At 38.9% G+C, this 18,295-nt stretch overlaps 1 protein-coding gene across 4 annotated transcripts in view; it reads left to right on the top strand.

Annotated features, from left to right (window-relative positions):
* The first annotated feature begins 2 nt into the window (after nt 1-2).
* LOC104609933 (DEAD/DEAH box RNA helicase family protein) overlaps nt 3-18,295 on the top strand; it is a 123,813-nt gene continuing 105,520 nt past the window's right edge. For 2 of the 4 annotated variants that reach the window (XM_010276366.3, XM_088903461.1), the window contains exons 1-4: nt 746-961; nt 10,078-10,190; nt 17,038-17,132; nt 17,229-17,364. In XM_010276366.3, coding sequence (XP_010274668.1) covers nt 10,143-10,190; nt 17,038-17,132; nt 17,229-17,364 — 279 coding nt within the window. In that variant the 5' untranslated portion in view covers nt 746-961; nt 10,078-10,142. Of the gene's footprint in view, nt 530-745; nt 1,005-10,077; nt 10,191-17,037; nt 17,133-17,228; nt 17,365-18,295 lie in introns of those variants that run through there. The other 2 variants (XM_088903463.1, XM_088903462.1) reach the window with 2 other exon arrangements.

The raw sequence follows: 18,295 nt of genomic DNA, 5'->3' as shown, positions 1-18,295 counted from the left end.
TCCCCGGATGGCACGAATAACAGGGCATAGAAATCAAAAACAGCAGAATCGCAACTAGAAATCAAGAAAAAAAATGTGGGATCTTCCTCGAAAACGTCATTCGTGATGCCATCACCTACACAAAGCACGCTCGTCGAAAGACTGTCACTGCCATGGACATCGTCTATGCTCTCAAGAGGCAGGGCATGACTCTCTATGGGTTCGGTGGTTAGGGTTTCTTGCATCTAGGAGTGAACTAGTGAACACGCTCACCGGAAGACCGTCACTGCCATGGACGTCGTCTATGCTCTCAAGAGGCAGGGCAGGACTCTCTACGGGTTCGGTGGTTGGGGTTTCTTGCATCGAGAAGTGAACTAGTGAAGATTTTACTTTGTTTTTTACTTCTCTTATATCTCTTATGGGCATTTGTTAATACGAAGGGAACCGGAGACTCTCCTCCTGCTGCAGTTACACTTGCGGAGCCGGAGCCGGCGTCACATCCCACGATCATAGTACAGGGGGTGGTATCGGAAGGATAGTGTATCCGAAGGTCGGAGAAGATTTAATAGTTCTTATAAGGGTAGTATGGGTATTATAAAATATTGTAACGGAAACGGAAGGGAATCTTTGTCTCACAATTATAGTAAGGGGGTTTTTGTCGCAAAACAAAGTACAGGGGCTTTGTCACAAACCCATAGTACAAAGGGGGGGGGGTCTTTGTAATTTACCTTAAAAAATAAAAATAAAAAAAATAAGCCAACGTTTCAGGCTTTCAGCTTTGTGCCTTCGAAGCGCCAACTTCAGTCACTCATCAGTGCCAACCTATCTCACTGACTTCTCAATCAAGCAGACGAGCACGTCGCGGAGGCAGTGGCATCTCCAAATCTCTCTCTCTCTCTCAATCCCAATCTGTTACTTCAGTTACGCGTGCTACAAGCTTGACTCTTTCCGACATTTACAAATCTAGCAGCGGGAGGCGACGGTCACCTTCTTATTCTTAGTTTTTTTGTCTATTCCAAAACTAGGTTTTTCTAACTCTTTTTGTTTCAGTTTTTTTTGTTCATTTTTTTTTTCTTATGGTTATGGTGGTGTAATTGCTGAACCGAAACCTGAGTTAACTCTTTTTTTTTTTTTTTTTTGACTGTTACTCTGATTCATTTTGGAGTCAACAAAGATCACCGGCGTAGAGCAACCAAATTAAACCCACCTATCAAGCTGACGAGACAGTCAACCGAAAAATATATACTTTATTCTGCAGCATTTGCAAAATTCTATGGCTTGCCAAAAGGGGTCAAATAAGTTACATGGGTTATGGCAATTCGACCACTTTAGTTTTTGATCTAGAAGATTGCTATTCGCTTTTCAGTGTCCTCTTGAAGTTGAAAAGAATCTTTCCAAATGAACCACATCGGTTCATTATCTTGTTCTCTCAAGCTTCATTATTCAGTTTTCTCAAGCTAACGCTTTTTCCTATGATGAACTTGGTTTGTGCCTTACAGTCTCCGACCTAAATAATTAAAGAAGCTCTCCTTACTCTACTATATCTCAAGTATTCATTGTAGAGAATTGTACTTTTGTTTGGATGAAGAGAAAGCACCTGAGTCAGTGGCAGTAACGAGGGTGATAACATTAGAAAAAAAAACCCAGAATCTGGTATCCTTTAGGAGAGCAGAAGGGGAGGGATGAGAGAGGCAGAAATATACAAAAATGGAAAATACCCTACATAATAGGTTGAATTGAGCTGTTAATATAATCGGTCTTATTGCGTTAGACCCCAAAAGTCCTGTTTGATAATTGGGTCAGTTCTGGTTCTGTTATTATAGACCATTTAGGGGCTGGTTCAGAACTGGTTCTGCATATTTCATTGTCAATTTGGGACCAAGTCTACCTTGACTCGGACCAGACCTGACCCATTGATAACACTGGTGCCAGAGAAATGAAGATGGGGATTTTGGGTTTAGGAAAGCTGAGGGGTAAAAATGGCGCTTTACTTGGGAAGGGGCCTTGGAGATTCCCGTTGGAAGTTGGAACCACATATTCTGCCATTTAATCATCAAAAGAAAGTATGGGCTTCTCCAAATTGGGTGTATTGTATCCGTATCGTGCATCCAGATACACATAAGTATACTGATACAAAAGCATTTTGTAAAATTTAAAAAATTTGGAATTGTGGGCCCCAACCATCTAATGATTATAAGATAAAAAAAAGAGTATTGGTGATATCAAAGCACTGATACCCAACTAAATTGAATCTTGGTGGATGCAGTCAGCAGTCTAGGCCTCTAGGGTGCCCATGCCCTTCTGAAACAGGGGATTTTTCAGAGATTATACAGTTAGTTGGAGTTGGTAATTCTTTGAGAGTGGAACTGCTTGCTCTATTGTGGGGTCTTAAATTTGCTTTGACTAGGTCACTAGGAGATGGAGAGGTTGGTGGAAACTTAGTTGTGATAAACTGGTTATGATTGGAGGGGATGGGCCATTGCCTCTTGGATTTTTGTTGGGTGAAGTTAAGTTCTTAGCAACCAATCTGAATTGATCATTCAGATGGGTTCCATTATCAGTAGATAAAAAGGCACATACTAAAGCAAGAAATAGAATTAGCAGAGGTAATTTTTTGTTGGAGTAATACTGAACCGAAACTGATCTGTAACTGATTCCTTTTAGCTTTGGGATTTAATTGTGTTTTCATGTCCTTGGTTTTTTGTTTCTTTTTTGACAAATGTATGGTGATTGTAGTTTCCTCCTTTTGTCCCCCCAATTTCAAAAATGTTTGAATTGAGGGACTTTGCTTTTTTACTTCTCATGATTATTAAAAGTTTGCATTTGTTATTGATAAAAAATAAATATCTTGCCTATCTTTTTAAAATTGTTCATCAATGTCTATAATAAGATAATATTGATTCCAGATGTCCTTGGGAATCTATTCTGTGCACACCTTCCCGAGACACTTTAATTTCTTTTCTGTATTTTCACACTTAGAATACCATCTTCCCCTGTGCTTCCATTGTCTTTCCTGGTTTTCATCCTTGCAATGTTTTTTTTTTTTTTTTTAAAGATTATTTTAGTAAGATTACAGGAACATATGCTTCTATTGTAGTTTCCATGGAGGCATGGACTTGGTGGCTTCTCCTAGTGTGAATATAACTTCTCTACCTTTTCTGGTTATGATGGTCCTTTACTAAGCCCATCTGATTTCTTTTCTTTAGGCATCTATTATAGACAATGGAGGAAGAAATTGTTATGAAGTATATTCAAAAATGACTTTGACAAGGAGATAGAAAAAAAATTATCCTTTGCATAAATCATTATGAAAGGAACAAAAGGTATGAGTTTGGCAAACAAGATTCAGAACGATGAACCTTCTGTGTCATTTCTTAGAGTTAAAATGTTCTAGTTCAAAGAATATTATTTGACAATGATTGCTCGATACTAATTTGTGAGGAGTGGGTAGGGAAAGAAGGGGAGGAATGGGGAATGATTTGGAGACTAGTTTATGAGCTTTTAGTGGAGATTCATATGGAGGAAGAGCAGTTATTGGCTGTTTAAACACAGGGAAAGGAAAATTATGGTGAGGTTGAGCCTAACTTGGTGAAGATTGGGGATGGTGTGGAAGGTCTGGATTCATATGTGGTTTGGCAGGCAGGGGTGGAGAAAGGTTCCATGTTATAGATATGGCAGAAAGGATGGGTCTAAAAGTAAGTGAGATTCCAGAGGTGAAAATGTATACCAGAAAGTCTGAGGAGAAGAGAAGAAAAAGAAAAAAGAAGCTGTCTAAGGTGGAGAGGTTGAGAATGGATGTAGAGGGTGACCTAGAATTCAGTGAGAGGGGAGAAAGAAGAGGAGGACCTAAGTGATTTAGAAATTCTAAGGCGGGGCAGTTTTTCAGGTCAATGATGAAGTTGATCAGCTGGAATGTTAGGAGACTTGGTAGCGCTAGAAAGAGGAGGGTGATCAAAGACTTATTAATTAGAGAGAAGCCAGACATTGTGTTATTACAGGAAGCAAAGTTGGCCGAAATGGATAGGTTGTGGGCTAGGAGTGTCTGGGACTCTGGAGAATTGATGTAGTGGAAGCTATAGGGGAATTAATTATTTATCAAAAAAAAGCTATAGAGGAATTAATTGGAAAATTTTCTGTTTCAGTGAAATTTAGAAATGTGGAGGATGGGTTTACCTGGGTTTTGACTAATGTGTATGGTACTAATTCTTATAGAGAGAGGAATAACTTGTGGGAAGAGTTATATGCAGTTAGGAGAATTTGGGAGGGGCCTTGGTGCTTGGGGGGACTTCAATGTGACTTGATACTCTAGTGAATCGAGTGATATTTGTTAGCGGACCTTCTTTGTTCAGGTTTGAAAAAATGTGGTTAACTCACCCCAATTTTGCAGAGAAGGTTAAGGAATGGTGGAGGGTGGAGATAGATGGGATCTTGTGGGAGTGAGGTTCCATAGGAAACTGAAAAACTTAAAAGCAGGCTTAAGGATTGGAACAAGGATCACTTTAGAAGGTTGGAAGAAAAGAAATTAAATCTCATCACTCAAATTGATATTTTAGATGAAAAAGAGGGACAAGGTGATATCAATGAGAGGAAATTAAAGAGAACAAAGATGGAAGTTAAAAAAGGATTTGGAAGAGGTTCTTCTTAGGAAAGAAATTTGTTGGAGGTAAAAGTCAAGGCATAAGTGAATAAAGGAATGGGATGGAGTAGAAATCACTGTTTGGAAATCTAGATGAATTCCTTGTGAAGAGAAAGAAGAAGAAGATGAAGAGTTTCAGCAGTAGAGAAGAAAAGAGAAGAAAGAAAGAGTATGATGTCAACCAGAATTGAATTAGGTCTGGCCACCAACCCCTCATTATATTTTATACTTAACTTAAAAGAATAAGAGATTACAAGAATGCCCTTAGTAGGGCGGCTACTAAAGTAGTTGAACAGTTACAACTTAAAAACATAAGCTAATGGGTTCCTAACTTAGCAACTTAAAAAATAAGAGCTAAATAACTGGGCCCAATAACTAGAAATCGGCCCAACTCAACAGATGGTAATACTAAATATTTTCATGCCATTGCCAATCAAAGAAGGAAAAACTATATAGCCAAATTGGAAGTGATATTGAATCAAACAAAGATAGATAGAGCCCTAGTAGAGCATTTCAAATCCATCTTCAAGAGGCCTTTGGGGACTAGGCTAAGGGTGGAAGGGCTGGAGTAGCCTAGGTTAGGGAGTGAGGAAGCTAGGTGGCTGGAGAGAAACTTAGAGGAAGAAGAAGTAAAGAGGGGCTATAAGAGATGGGAGTAGTTAAGGCAACCCATGTCCATCTGGAATAGGAGGGGATATAAGAGACATGGAAGGAAATTTAACAGCCACCTTTTTAGGACTAATGGGAAATGGAGTCTCTTTAAAGGCAAGACTATATGCAGCCCTACAAGGCACCCATATTGCAAAAGAGTTAGGTGTGGAGAATTTGGTGATGGAAGGGGACTTCAAGGTGGTGGTGGGTTGGCTAAAAGACCTAGTTTCAATGATTTGGTGTTACAAAAATGAATGGAGAAATTCAAGTGGGTAACACAACAGATGAATTTAACTATACAATGGGTGGGAAGGGAGGCTAATGCACTTGTTGATGCTCTAGCCAAGCAAGGGGTAACTAGGGATCAGATGTACTGGGCCATTTGTAATTTTGTTTTATTTCTTTGTTAAAGAGTGAGGCTGCACCTCACGCCTCCCACTAGGATGCTTGTAACAGACTTTTATCCTTTGCTTCTAATGAAATTTAATGAAGGATGACTTATGTGAGATGTTCAATGAGTTTGTTGATCAACACTTTGTAAATTCAGGGGTTAATGCTACTTTCCTAGCCTTACTTCCCAAGTAGCCGTATGTATTGCGCCCCAAGGACTTTAGGCCAATAAGCTTGGTAAATGGTAACAAGTATTTATAAAATTTTGGCCATGGTCCTGTCATTGAGATTGAAAGAAGTACCCCTGAAGATTATAAGCCAGTTTCAAGGAGCCTTTATATAAGGGAGGCAAATCTCTGATCAAATCCTTATAGCCAATGAATGTGTGGGTGCGATGAATAGAATCGAGAATAAAGGCTTCTTTTGTAAACTGGATATTGAGAAGGCCTACGAGTCTATGACTCAGTGGACTGGTTTTTTTGGAAGAAATAATGAAAGAGTGTGGATTTGGGGATAGATGGTGTAAGTGAAGGCTTCTTTTGTAAACTGGATATTGAGAAGGCCTATGAGTCTATGACTCAGTGGACTGGTTCTTTTTGGAAGAAATAATGAAAGAGTGTGGATTTGGGGATAGATGTAAGTGGATGATGGGGTGCGCCCAAACTTGCCACTACTTAGTTTTGGTCAATAGAGTTGTGAGGAATTTCTTTCTTGTTTGTCAAGGGTTAAGACAAGGTGACCCCCTTTCACCTTTTTTATTTACTTTGATAGCTGATGCCTTTAGTAGACTCATCTCTAGGGTCGACAGTGAAGGTGTGATTAGTGGACTAAGGGTGGGTAGAGATAGGGTACTAGTGACCCATTTACAGTTTGTAGATGACATTATCATTCTGTGTGAAGGGGAAGATCTAGGGAAGGTAAGGAATCTGAAGTTGGTCATCAAGTTGTTTGGGCGGATCTCTAATTCAAAGCTCAACTTGGACAAAAGTTGTGTGGTAGGGATAAATTTAGGAGAAGAGGTGGTGGTTGTAGCTGATATTATTGGGTATATTGTAAATGATTGGCCTTTGAATTATTTGGGACTCCTAGGTGCAAACCTGAAGGGTACAAATTTCTGGAACTTAATTGTACAAATGATTGCTGGGAGATTGGCTGTTTGGAAGAGGAATTATATATCTTTGGGAGGTAGAATTACTTTGAATTAAATCCACACTTGCCAACCTTCCAATTTACTTTCTCTTTGTGTTTAGGATCCCCCAAAAGGTGGTGCACATGTTAGAAAAGATGATGAGGGTTTTTTTATGGGAGCCAAGAGAAAGTAGAAAGAATCACTTGATAAAAATGGGAGGTCATGTCTAAAAGCAAGGAGGGTGCTCTGGCAATAGGGAATTTAGCAAAGAAGAACATAGCTCTGTTGGGAAAATGGTTGTGGAGGTGGCCACTTGAAAGGGAAAGACTGTGGAGTAGAGTGGTGGCTAGCATTCATGGGGTCAGGTAATGGTTGGGATGCTAGTATCATTGCAAGGGCAATGCTGGCTTTGCCGTGGAGAGCTATTGGTAGCCTACTTCCTTTGATCTTAACCCATGTCAGGTATGATGTTTGCTCTGGGAACTTTGTTTTATTCTGGGAAGATGTTTGGACTTTGGATTGGTAATTTTGCTTGGAAAGATCTTTTCCCATTGTTATACTCTGTTTCTTTGTTTAAAAAGGAACCTATCTCTAGGTTCTTTCCTCAATCTATGCTTATTGCGTCACATAATTGGGACTTCAGTTTTAGAAGGGGTTTGAGAGACAGTGAGGGTGGGGAGATGGTTCAGTTGTTAGAGGTTCTGGGGAAACATTTTGACTTCTCTGTGTTTGATAAACGTGTTTGGGCACCATCCCCCTTAAGATTTCCTGGGAAGTTTTTCATGGGAAAATCAATACTTTTGATAACCTGCAAAAAAGGAAATCTTATCTTTGCTTGTCCCCTAATTGGTGGTGCATCTTTTGCAAATCTAAGGGAGAGGATTTTTTTCCATCTCTTAGTTTCTTGTCCCTTTGTTGTAGAAATTTGGGATTGTTTCTTCTCTCTTTGGAAGCAGGTGGACTATACTGATGGAGTGAGAGGTTTATTCAAGCTGAACACTTTTTAGTGGCCCAAGAAGTGGGGAAGAATCCTTTAGAGATGCACAAGGGCAGCAGTTCTATGGTCTGTTTGGGAAGAAAGGAATGCAAGGATTTTTCTTGAGAAGGAAAGGAGTGTAGAAGCTGTAAAAGAGTGCATTTTGGCAAAGGTGATACACTGGGTGAAAACCTTGGATTTGTTCTCTCAATTTTCCTTTGATAACCTATGGAGGAATTGGGGTAAAGTGGCTGCTAACTTCTCTAGGAGGATGACTGTCATTACTTGGACTTGTCCTGTGAAGGAGTTCTTAAAGCTTAATTTTGATGGAAGCATCATTGGAAATCCTGGCCCTTCTGGGATTGGAGGGGTATTTAGGAACAAAGATGGACAGCCAGGACATGTTGTAGCTTTCTTTTCTGGACCAGCAGGTGTGGGAAATTCAATAAGGCGGAGCTGTTAGAAGTTGTCCAAGGATTACAGATAGCAAAGGAGTTAAATTTGAACAGATTAATTGTGGAAGGAGACCCCAAGGCTTTAGTGGGCTGGCTACAAAATCCGGAGGCTGTTACTTGGGAATTTAGGGATGAGCTTAAGAAGATTAAATGGCTCATTTCCAACCTCTCAGTGGTGTTTCAATGGCAGGAGATTGGCCAATAGAATGGCTGATTTTCTAGTCATGCAGGGGGTTAATAGGGATCGTTTATTCTGGGCTCACTTGTAATTTATTTTTCTGTTTCTTTTTTGTTGATTGGATGAGGTGAATCTCATACCTCTCCCTGGGTTGTTTGTATTGACAATCTTCTGATTTTAATAAAATCATTTACCTATAAAAAATGATTGCTTGATACTTAGTGTACATCAGATCAAATAAATGGTTCATGTGTCTCTTATTTGCTATTTTATGATAAGATTTTGAAATACATCAATTATGGCATTATAGGTGATATTTCTTTTGAACCTCATTGATTGAGACAAATGTTGTAAACTACTTATGCCCTGGGAAAATGATGATCAATGAGAAATTGAATGTCTTGTTGGACTGTCTTCTGTGGTTATTGGTGGATGGCTAGGAGAAGTTTTTTGCATTGCCTTATAAACTAGTTTCAATGCATGTTGTTGGCATAGAGGTATTTTCCTATCGCACCTAGTGACCTAGATTCTGTAATGCTAATTAATTGGTAAAAAATCCTATAAATGCTGAAGTCATACTGGCATTGGCGGGATATTAGAATTGTTTGACAGATGTATATTCAAGCAAGATGGGTTAGAATGCAAGGGTGGGAAATTCACAGTGAAGTTAGAAAAAAAAAGTACTCCATGTTGATCAATCAGGTGGAGGCTGATTCAATTCGGGGGGTGTGGGGGAAACCAGTGCCCCCAAGTGTGGAAGCCTTTGCCTGGCTGATAGCCATAGGTTGCATATTAACACAGGACATTTTAAAAAATAGAGGATTTCAATTTCCAAGCAGATGTGCACCATGTCTGGCCGGAGAGGAAAATATTATTCATCTGTTATTCCAAGGCAGCTTTATAATCCCAATTTGGTACTACTTTTTCAAGCTGTTTAAAGTGGATATGTGGTCAATTTCGGATCAGTCTGAAATTTTTGGGTGCTGACCAAGAATACAGGGTGGTCCTAAGATAAAAAATCTGTGGAGTTGCATTCCTTTTGCTGTGTTCTGGGAAGCATGGAAGGAAAGAAACAGAAGGATTTTTGAGAATAAGAAGAAAAGGATGGAAGAGGTGGTGGCACGAATTAGTTCTTCAGCGATTGGATGAGTGTTGATACTGCCAGAATTTCAAGGTCTAAAGAAAGAAGACTTCGGGGCAGATTTTTGGTGTACTTTGAATTCTTAAGAAGTCTTGGTGTATTTATGTTTGTTGCTTTGAAGTCTGTTTTGTTTTGTTTTCCCTTGTATTTTTGCAATTTTTTGATGGGGGTGATCTCTTGTCACCTATTTAAGTTGTAATTGTTTCTATTTTTAGCAATATTTTTTTTCTTTATTTATCTTAAAAAAGCAAGATGTGTTAGGTGGTCTGCGAGTGCTTTGGCAGATGGACTAGCTAAGCAAAGAGTACATAGACATCATTTGTACTGGGGGCCTGATTTTAATAGGGTGGTGGGGTTTTATTATTGTAATGGGTTTTAGTTCTAACAACCTCTTGTTGTAATATCTTCCCTTTTAATTTTAATAAAAATTCTGTGTTGCTGATAAAAAAATAGTAGAATTGTTTGACATTTGATTTTGTTCAGTTTTCCTGGATGTTTTCTTTACTCGATCTAGTAAGTAATGATAAACTGTTTTGTTTCAGGTTATATGTATCCACCATTCTGACATCTCTTGTCAATGCTGTAAGCTCATTCCACATGCCCATACATGGCATTGATGGCCTCGATGGCCTCAGTTGTGCCATCATGTAGCTTGGTATTATGATATCCTTTTAATTCTTATTTTTGTTTAAAATTTTATAGCATGGTTTGATGAAATCATTCTCATAATTAAAAAAAAATGATTGTTCTTTGATAGGTAACTGTAAAAGTCTCATTGAAGTATGGAAAATAAAAGTGATCTAAAAGATGTGTACAAAAAACAACCTCTCATCTGCAAATTTTCTGTTCAGTTGCTCAAAATATTTGGGAGTTCTTGTTTACTCTATTTGGATGCAGGTGGATCTCTCCAGGGAACATGGAAGGTTTGTTTGGCTTTTCCTTATCTCTACACTGAAAAAGAGGCAAAATATTATGAGATGCATGAGAGCTACTGTATTCTGGTGCATTTGAGAAGAGAGGAGCACTATATTTTTCAAAGAAAGGACTCAACACAAGGAAGCTATAATTGGAAGGATAATTGTCAAAATAGTGCGCTAGGGAAAACTGTATATGTTTTTGATCCTTGTGTGATGGATATGGTTTTAAATAGAACATATTGGTGAAACAGGATTCATGTAGCCGATCCCATATAGTTGGGATAAGGCATGTATGATGATGATGATGTGATGGATGATATTATAAGGAATTGGAGGAATGTGGCTGACTCTTCTATATCAAGGAATTATATCTCTCATACTTTGGCACCCTCCTAATCTCCTCCAGCTTAACTTTGACAGATGCAGCACGGGGACCAAGTTATTCAGGCATTGTTGGATTATTCAGAAAACGTAGAGAGAAAGTTGCTTTGTTTTCTAGACCAGTGGTATTGGAGAAGAGAACTGGTTCTTGCCCATATGGATATCTTATGGTAGAAATTAGACACTTAACTAAGGAACTAAATGCAAGCTTTTTCTGGATTCTAAATTCTGCCAATAACATGGCTGATGGGCTTGCAGAACAAGGAGCAACTAGAACTCAGCTTAGGCACACCAGCGTATCATTATCATTCTTTTCTTTAATCAATGGTTATTTTAGTTACTGATAGATAAAGAAAACTTGTACATAAAAACATTCACACACAAGACCTGAAAGAAGAGCACTTGAACCCCCCTCTAGCTCAAAGTTGTAAAGGCATGATAGACCTACAACCCAAACAGAACCAGCAATGAAATGAAAACTGCTTAAGAAGCCACCACGGGTTGACTTCTGTATTTCAGTTTTAATTGTTTCTGATAAAATAAAAAAGAAAAAAAGCCACCAAGGGTCCCTGGACACTGAACCAAAAACTCCAATGTGCACCGCCGCTGACATGCACAAAAGCTGGCACCTTGATACCAGGATCACCCTTAGACTCAGGTTGTTCACCCTCTATCTTGGCCCTTCCCTCTTCTTCTTGTCAAAGATATTCCTCTGCCTCTTCTGCAGCTTGCTTTTCCTTGGGTAATCATGTCTTTAATTGCAACCCCACAACCTCAGACTCTGCAAGTTTTCATTCAATTGCAACACAACACCAATATAAGCTCCCATATAATACTGTTTCAAAAGCACAAGATATTCCTTTCTATTTCTAGAATTTGACTCCAACAGACCTTCTAACGTCCTGACTAGATACCCCTTCCAAACCAAGCTGATCTCTTTCATCTAATCTCCTGAAAAATTTCCTTGCCTGATTGTCTAATCACTAAGAAAAAAATTTTTTTTTTCTTAGACATGATTTGACAGGCTCCTGATGGAGTTAAAATGGCTTATCAGTTATCACCATTCTCCAAATGCCTACAACATCCAAATATCATTCCTTCTTGGAGCCTGATGAGGATATCTTACTCTCATTATCTAAGCCCCCTCTAAACCAGTCTTGTCACCTGGGATGTCCCTCTGTTGAGACCTGTTGAGATGTTTGCTATAAAAGAAGAGATAAACAAGGGCCCAAAATTTCAACTTTGACATTCAACTTACCTTCTTTTAAGTTGAGAGATTTTACATTTAATTGGAACTGTATTTTGGGTGTCAAGGATGGTAAAGAGTAAATTGTTGGATTTCGTAGTCATTTTTGTACATCGTTATAATTAATAATATCTTTGATTTCAGAGAAAAAAAAATTCCAACTTACCTGTAGAGACAGAAGCACTGATGCCCTGATGTTCTGTTGCAGCCAATAAGCCATCACTGCCAGGGGACAGAATTCTTAGGTCTCTATCTCTCTTATAGCATGATCCCTTCTTGTCTCTTGTTCAGCTGTTTCAAAACCCCTATCTGAAGCATCACTAAATAACTAGTATCACCATCTCTTTATTTTCCTTCTACCTTAATAGGTAAAATGAAAGCTATATCAAAGAAAAAGGTCATTACTCAATGTTGGGGTGGGTGGACTAGATAGTGACCTAACCTTTGGCTTTTGGTCGCTCTCAGACTCCAACCCGTGTTCTCACACTTAGAGCCCAAGATTTTACCATTATACTAGGCAATTTCCCCTTAAAGCAGACATGTTCAGAGAGTATTTGGGGCCCAAAATGAAAGGATATACATTAGATACAAAGTGTACAGTATTTAATCAATATGTCAAAACATATTCCCTTTTCGTTTTAATGAATTTTTCTTACTATAAAAAATCAATTTCCCAAAATGGAACAATATCAGCAGGTGGGACTAAGGATAGCTGAGCAACTTGGGTTTCAACAGGTGGAGGTGGAAGGGGATTGACTGGTTGACATTGATGATCTCTTGGCTGTTCTTGGATTCAGGTCAAGGGAGAATTTCAAGTGCCATTGGTGATGGTAGTGAGGGTCCTTGGTGGCTCTTCATTACAAGGTAGGTTTGATCCTTGGTGGCTAGGTTGAGTGCCTCTTCCCTCTGTATCCCAATTCACACAACACTTTGGCCAATCCTTGGACAAGGGTTCATAGAAGAAACTTCAATGGGGTTTAATCCCTCCCTCTAGGAGGAGTGATGTATCGGTGTCTTGTGGTTGTACAGGTTTGTAGTTTTGACTAGGCTTTGGAAATCCATGTTTGCTGCTGTTCAGGGTTTAAAATGTCAATGTCGGTGGAAATATCAGTCATGCAAATATAGGAAAAATGTCAGGATGTTGGAAACATTGTGAAATTTGTGAAAATACAGAATGATATTTTATGAAATGATAAAGGGTGCATAGATGCAACCTTTTAAATTTTTACCTTGATCCAAACCATCAAACAAAGCTAAGATGATAAGGTTAATAGACAAAATAATATGCTGCAGAGTTGTCTTGTAAACTACATTATAGAGTGAACTCAAGAAAAATTTAAACTCTAGAAAGTTCAAATGATTCTAATAGGTGGGCAATAATACTGCTGTTCCACTATTTAAAGGGAAGATCACATGGGGAAGTTACATTGAAAGGGGCTAAACCGGTGAGTGGCTGGGGTCCACTATTTAAAGAGAAGAGATTTGAAAAGAATTAAGCTGAACCCCTTGGTCCTCCAATGGTTCAAAAGAGTCATTCGTTGGGGTTTAGAAACTCATGTGACCATACTAGTAATCATCTGTTGCTTGGGTCTTTGATAAATTTGAGCGGTAGGGTTTACTCAAATACATTTGCCATCTTTCCTGTGGCCTCCTCCCCCATGTTTACAAGGTAGGACCTATGGGGGCTCAATGCATGTGGGATTAGATGATTCATCTCCAGAAACTGTGGGAGTGGCAAAGGAGCATGGAACACGACCACCATCGGCTACCTCTGAACTAGGCTCTCGATTGAAGACCTTGTCATGCCCAAAAGAAATGTCAAAGGAAGGCCAAGGTTGCAATGCCGAAGAGAATGATGGCAGGAAGGAGGTTCAGTTTAGGAGAAAGGTAGTTGGGGAGAAAAAGTTTCATGGGCTTATCAGACCAAAGTTTAAAAGGAGTGGAACAATAGGAAGGGGGATTTCGACCAAGGCTAGAGAAAGATGGGTCTGGGTGGTTGCTAGGTATTATAAAAATGGTAGGAAGAGGATTGTAGGTGGAACTCAAGGGGTTTGTGACGAACACACTCCTCTCGTGAATGGCGATGTTGGTCGTTAACTTTGAGAAAGAAATTCTTAAATTTTCAGATGGGATTGAGGAGGGCAATGGAGTGGTGGAAAGAGCTGAAGTGGAAGAAAACTGTGATAAGGAAGGAAATTTATCAAAGAGAAAGGTGTTTTCATGTTGAGTTAATAGCAGGGAGATGTTGCAAGTAATGGGGAAGGTAATGAGTGACAAAAAAGCTAAAGGGACGGACAAAGAAGAAGGAATGTGGACTTCGATTTTGATTGGAAACCTGGGGATGAAGCTAGGCAGGAGAAGAGTCGTAACCGACCCGGGACAAACTAATTCAGAGAACCAAAAGGCAAAGGACGTGCGGAAAACGAGAGGTTAAATTAACGGACAACTTGTTCATGTAACCAAGGTTTTTCATTATCTCAAGGAAGGATTGGTCGGGAATTGTCCTTGTGGCAGATTTAAGAGAATTTACAAAAGGAAAGGACCTAAGGCAAACTCTAGATCTCATAATTGTCCGATCAAAAGCAGTGCTGCAAATGGTTTAGAAGCTGATGCAGGCAGTAAAACTCAAGGCACACAGCAGAGACCAGAAGAAGAAAAACAAGGAGAAGGAGAAGTTTCAAAGACCGGGGACAGGAATAGAGAGAGAGAAAGAGTAGAATAGATTCAAAAGGACCAACAAGTCAAGGAATTAGTACAAAATGGGAAGGTGAATATCAATAAATTTGTGGAGAGGGAGGTTGAGATAGGAAAGTCAAGGGGTGGGACAAGGAAGGGGGAGAAGAGGAGGGACTGGACGAGATTGAGTGATCTTGGGGTTGGTGGGAAGATAGGGAGAGGGGGAGGAAGATGAGGTTTCTTAGCTGGATTGTGAGGGGTATGGGAGAAGGAAGGAGGGAGGAGAATGGGTGGAGCATTGAATATTTGGAAGCAGGAATGAGCAATTTGATCAAGTCTCCAAAGCTGATTTGTTTGAAAATTTCTGGAATTTCCTTGATTTACAGCCTTGTAATGCAGAATCCTTTTCATTTTAAAGCTTTGAGAATGTATTTGGTGTGTCATCTAGACAACCAGGGGTGTTAGGATGTAGTCTTTTTCTTGATTCTTAAAAAAATACTGCTGCTCCTGCTCCACATATGCACAATATTGTCACCAACTTAAATATGATACCATCTCTTGTACTCCTCATGGCAGCAGTAGTTTTCACCAGGGAATATGTCGGTTCCTGTAATATTTCGTGTTGATACCCATGGAAATATTAGGAAATATATGGATATTTTACACCATGCAGGTGTTAGCTCCTCCATACTCTATTTTCTCTTGATAATTAAAGAACTTTATTGAAGCAGAAGAAAAGACAATGGCCCAATACAAAGGGGCCAAAGATAAGCCTTAAACAACAGAACAGCCAACCCTCCCAAGTCCTAATGATAGAATCCCACTGATTACAAAAATTTGAAAACTGAATTCCCTTGAACTCCTTAAGGTACAGAACTCACAATGACATTGTTCTTTAAATAACACCAATCAGATGCTGCAGCTTGCATCTTTTTCCTTCAAAATTCATTTGTTCCTCTCTTTCTAGTTACACCAGCAGATGGTGAAAGGAGAAATGTTCCACAAGATACTCCCTTTTGCTGCCAATCAATTATCAAATAAGGATACTCCCCTTTTGCTAAATCCATTGATTGACCATGAGTCGACTAAACATGACCTCATGGCTAAATAATTTGATGAAATACCATCAAATAGAGGAAGAAAAACTACAATGATTAAGAAGATGCTGAACTGATTCCAGGGTGGAGTTGCAGGGCATGCAACCATTTTCCAAAGATTTTCTCCTTGGTATCAGGTTGTCGATGGTCAAGCTTTGGTATGCCATCAACTTGAAGAAACAGATTTTGGTTGGAATATGAGGAGACCAGATCTACCTCCAAGGGCGAAGCTTCACCCTACCATACTCAAAACCAGAGAAGAAAGATTTAACCAAGAAAGAACCTCTCAAACTCAATTTCAAATTCTTTTTTCTAAACTCCCCTACCACAATGCCCACCATGCTTCTGTTACTTTACCTAAAACATTCCACTGTGATGGTTATGTCTGAAGTAAACAAAAAATAGAAAATAAATCTTTACTCATGCCTATTTGTTGCATTTCAAAGTGATGCATAGTTAATTAAAGGAAAATAGTACATAAACTTTTTAGTTGAATGCATATGAAGGACCCATTTTTCTCTTCACAAAAACTTGTTATTGAATTTGAACCACAAAGACCACAACAGTTTTCAAGCAGTTTTTTTTTGGCTATTTACATGTTCAGGTCCCTGTTGTGGTTTTTTGTGCATGGCGCAATTGGTTTATGATTTTTAAAATCAAACCTTTTAGCATGCCACATTTACCTTTATGATTTTAAGTATACCTTTTAGCATGCCAGATTTAATGGTTAGTGGTACTTTTAGCATGGTCCCTGGGCAAGTATTAAATGAATAAATTGTAAAATGGCAAAAAAAATCTCATCAGGTAGATGTGATTTGAGTTGGCACAGGCAATCTGTGTGTGTGTGTGTTTGTGCACGAGCGTGCTCTTACACACACATACACACATACACATAGGACACAAACACAATGAATAATAACTTGAGGTTATTGACCACAGTTTGGACATGCTCCCACTTATCCATTTTGTTTCATTTTAATGATGCATGTTATGACTGTAACTAAGGAAGAGCCTGCTTACCATGTGTTTTATTTTGCTACTTTTACTTGTTTGATGAGATTGAGTTTAGCTGTATACATTTTTTAGTATCCTCAAATTGTTAGGATTAAGAGAAAGCTGAGTTGAGTTGAGGCCTTGTTTACCATCTCCTTTTTTTTTCCTGACATGCCTTTTCTGCCAACAAAGGTGTATTGTCAATGTTTCAATGAGAAGCACTTGAGAGGTGCAATATCTTTTGAAGCTCAGCAAGGATATCGAAATGCTTTTGGAAGAAAGATGAGGTGGATGGCTTGATTCTTGTTCTAGTACTGTTGATCTTTATGATGAAATTGGAAGTCGATGTGCTGGACCTTTTTAATCAATATCATTTCTTACAGGTTTAGCAATTTTCTCTACTCCAAGCTTTCTAAATTATGCTCTCGATCAAATCACAAGTTTGCTCAAAAGCTATTGGAGGAAGTGAACAGTTATGGCACAGCAAGCATCTCAGACCGATCAAAATTGCTCCATAAGGTGGATTTTTTTCTTCTTTTGGGTTCTACATTTAGTTTAGTTAATCTTTGATCAAAATTGCTGCATATTTGTTCAGCAGAGAGCATATTTAAGGGCCATCTCCTGTCTTACTTATCTTGCTTTAGGTTGCTTAGAGTTCACTGTCTGCACATTGTTTAGCTAGTTCAGTTTATGCTTTCTAGTTTAACATGTGAAGGTTATCATTAGAGAATTTTTGCGAATTAATTACCCCTAGAATTTTATGATTCCAGACACCTTTTGATTGTTCTCTTATAAACTGGATCAGAGCAGATGGTTGAAATGTTTGACCTGGAACTGTTAGTCTCTGGTTCCTAGAATTGGACTGCCTGTCTTCCCCATAAAAAAGGCCAATGGAAAGGACAAAAGTTGCCTGAACCAATCCTATCACAATTGTATGCTATAGCTGGACTGTCTACTTAATCATGTAAAGACATTGTTAAAAAAGTACTTTGACCCCTTCTTTGCAATTGGTTCACATTGGAAACTGAGGCCCTTGCCTCTCTTATCTAGTATGACAATCTTAAGGGGTCACTGGTACTATTCCCTCTCTCTCTGATCCATCCTCTCTCATCAGCTCAATGAAACCAGGGTTGTCCAATCACAGCTAGACTGTGTATTCAGGTGAATTCCAAGAATTTTGAACTCAGTAGCAGATGTTCTAGCTAAATCTGGGGTGGGTAGGGACTTTTTGTACAGCAATATAGAGCTTCCTCTTTAATGGGTAGGGAAGTTTTTTTTTTTTTTTTTGGTTTTTGTTTATTTTGAGCGATTCTGGAAAGATGTATCTCTTATACATCCTGTATACCCTTCCCCTTTTTAGTAAATGAAACTTGACCCTTTCTCAAAAAAAAAAAAAGGGAATGAATGCAGCAAAAAGGAAAAGTGTAAAATAATGTGGCTTCCAATGTGC

This window comes from Nelumbo nucifera, chromosome 4 (assembly GCF_055504915.1).
Source record: "Nelumbo nucifera cultivar China Antique chromosome 4, China Antique-T2T, whole genome shotgun sequence".
NCBI classification, from domain to species: Eukaryota; Viridiplantae; Streptophyta; class Magnoliopsida; order Proteales; family Nelumbonaceae; genus Nelumbo; species Nelumbo nucifera.
This window is presented reverse-complemented; position numbering and strand designations above follow the sequence as displayed.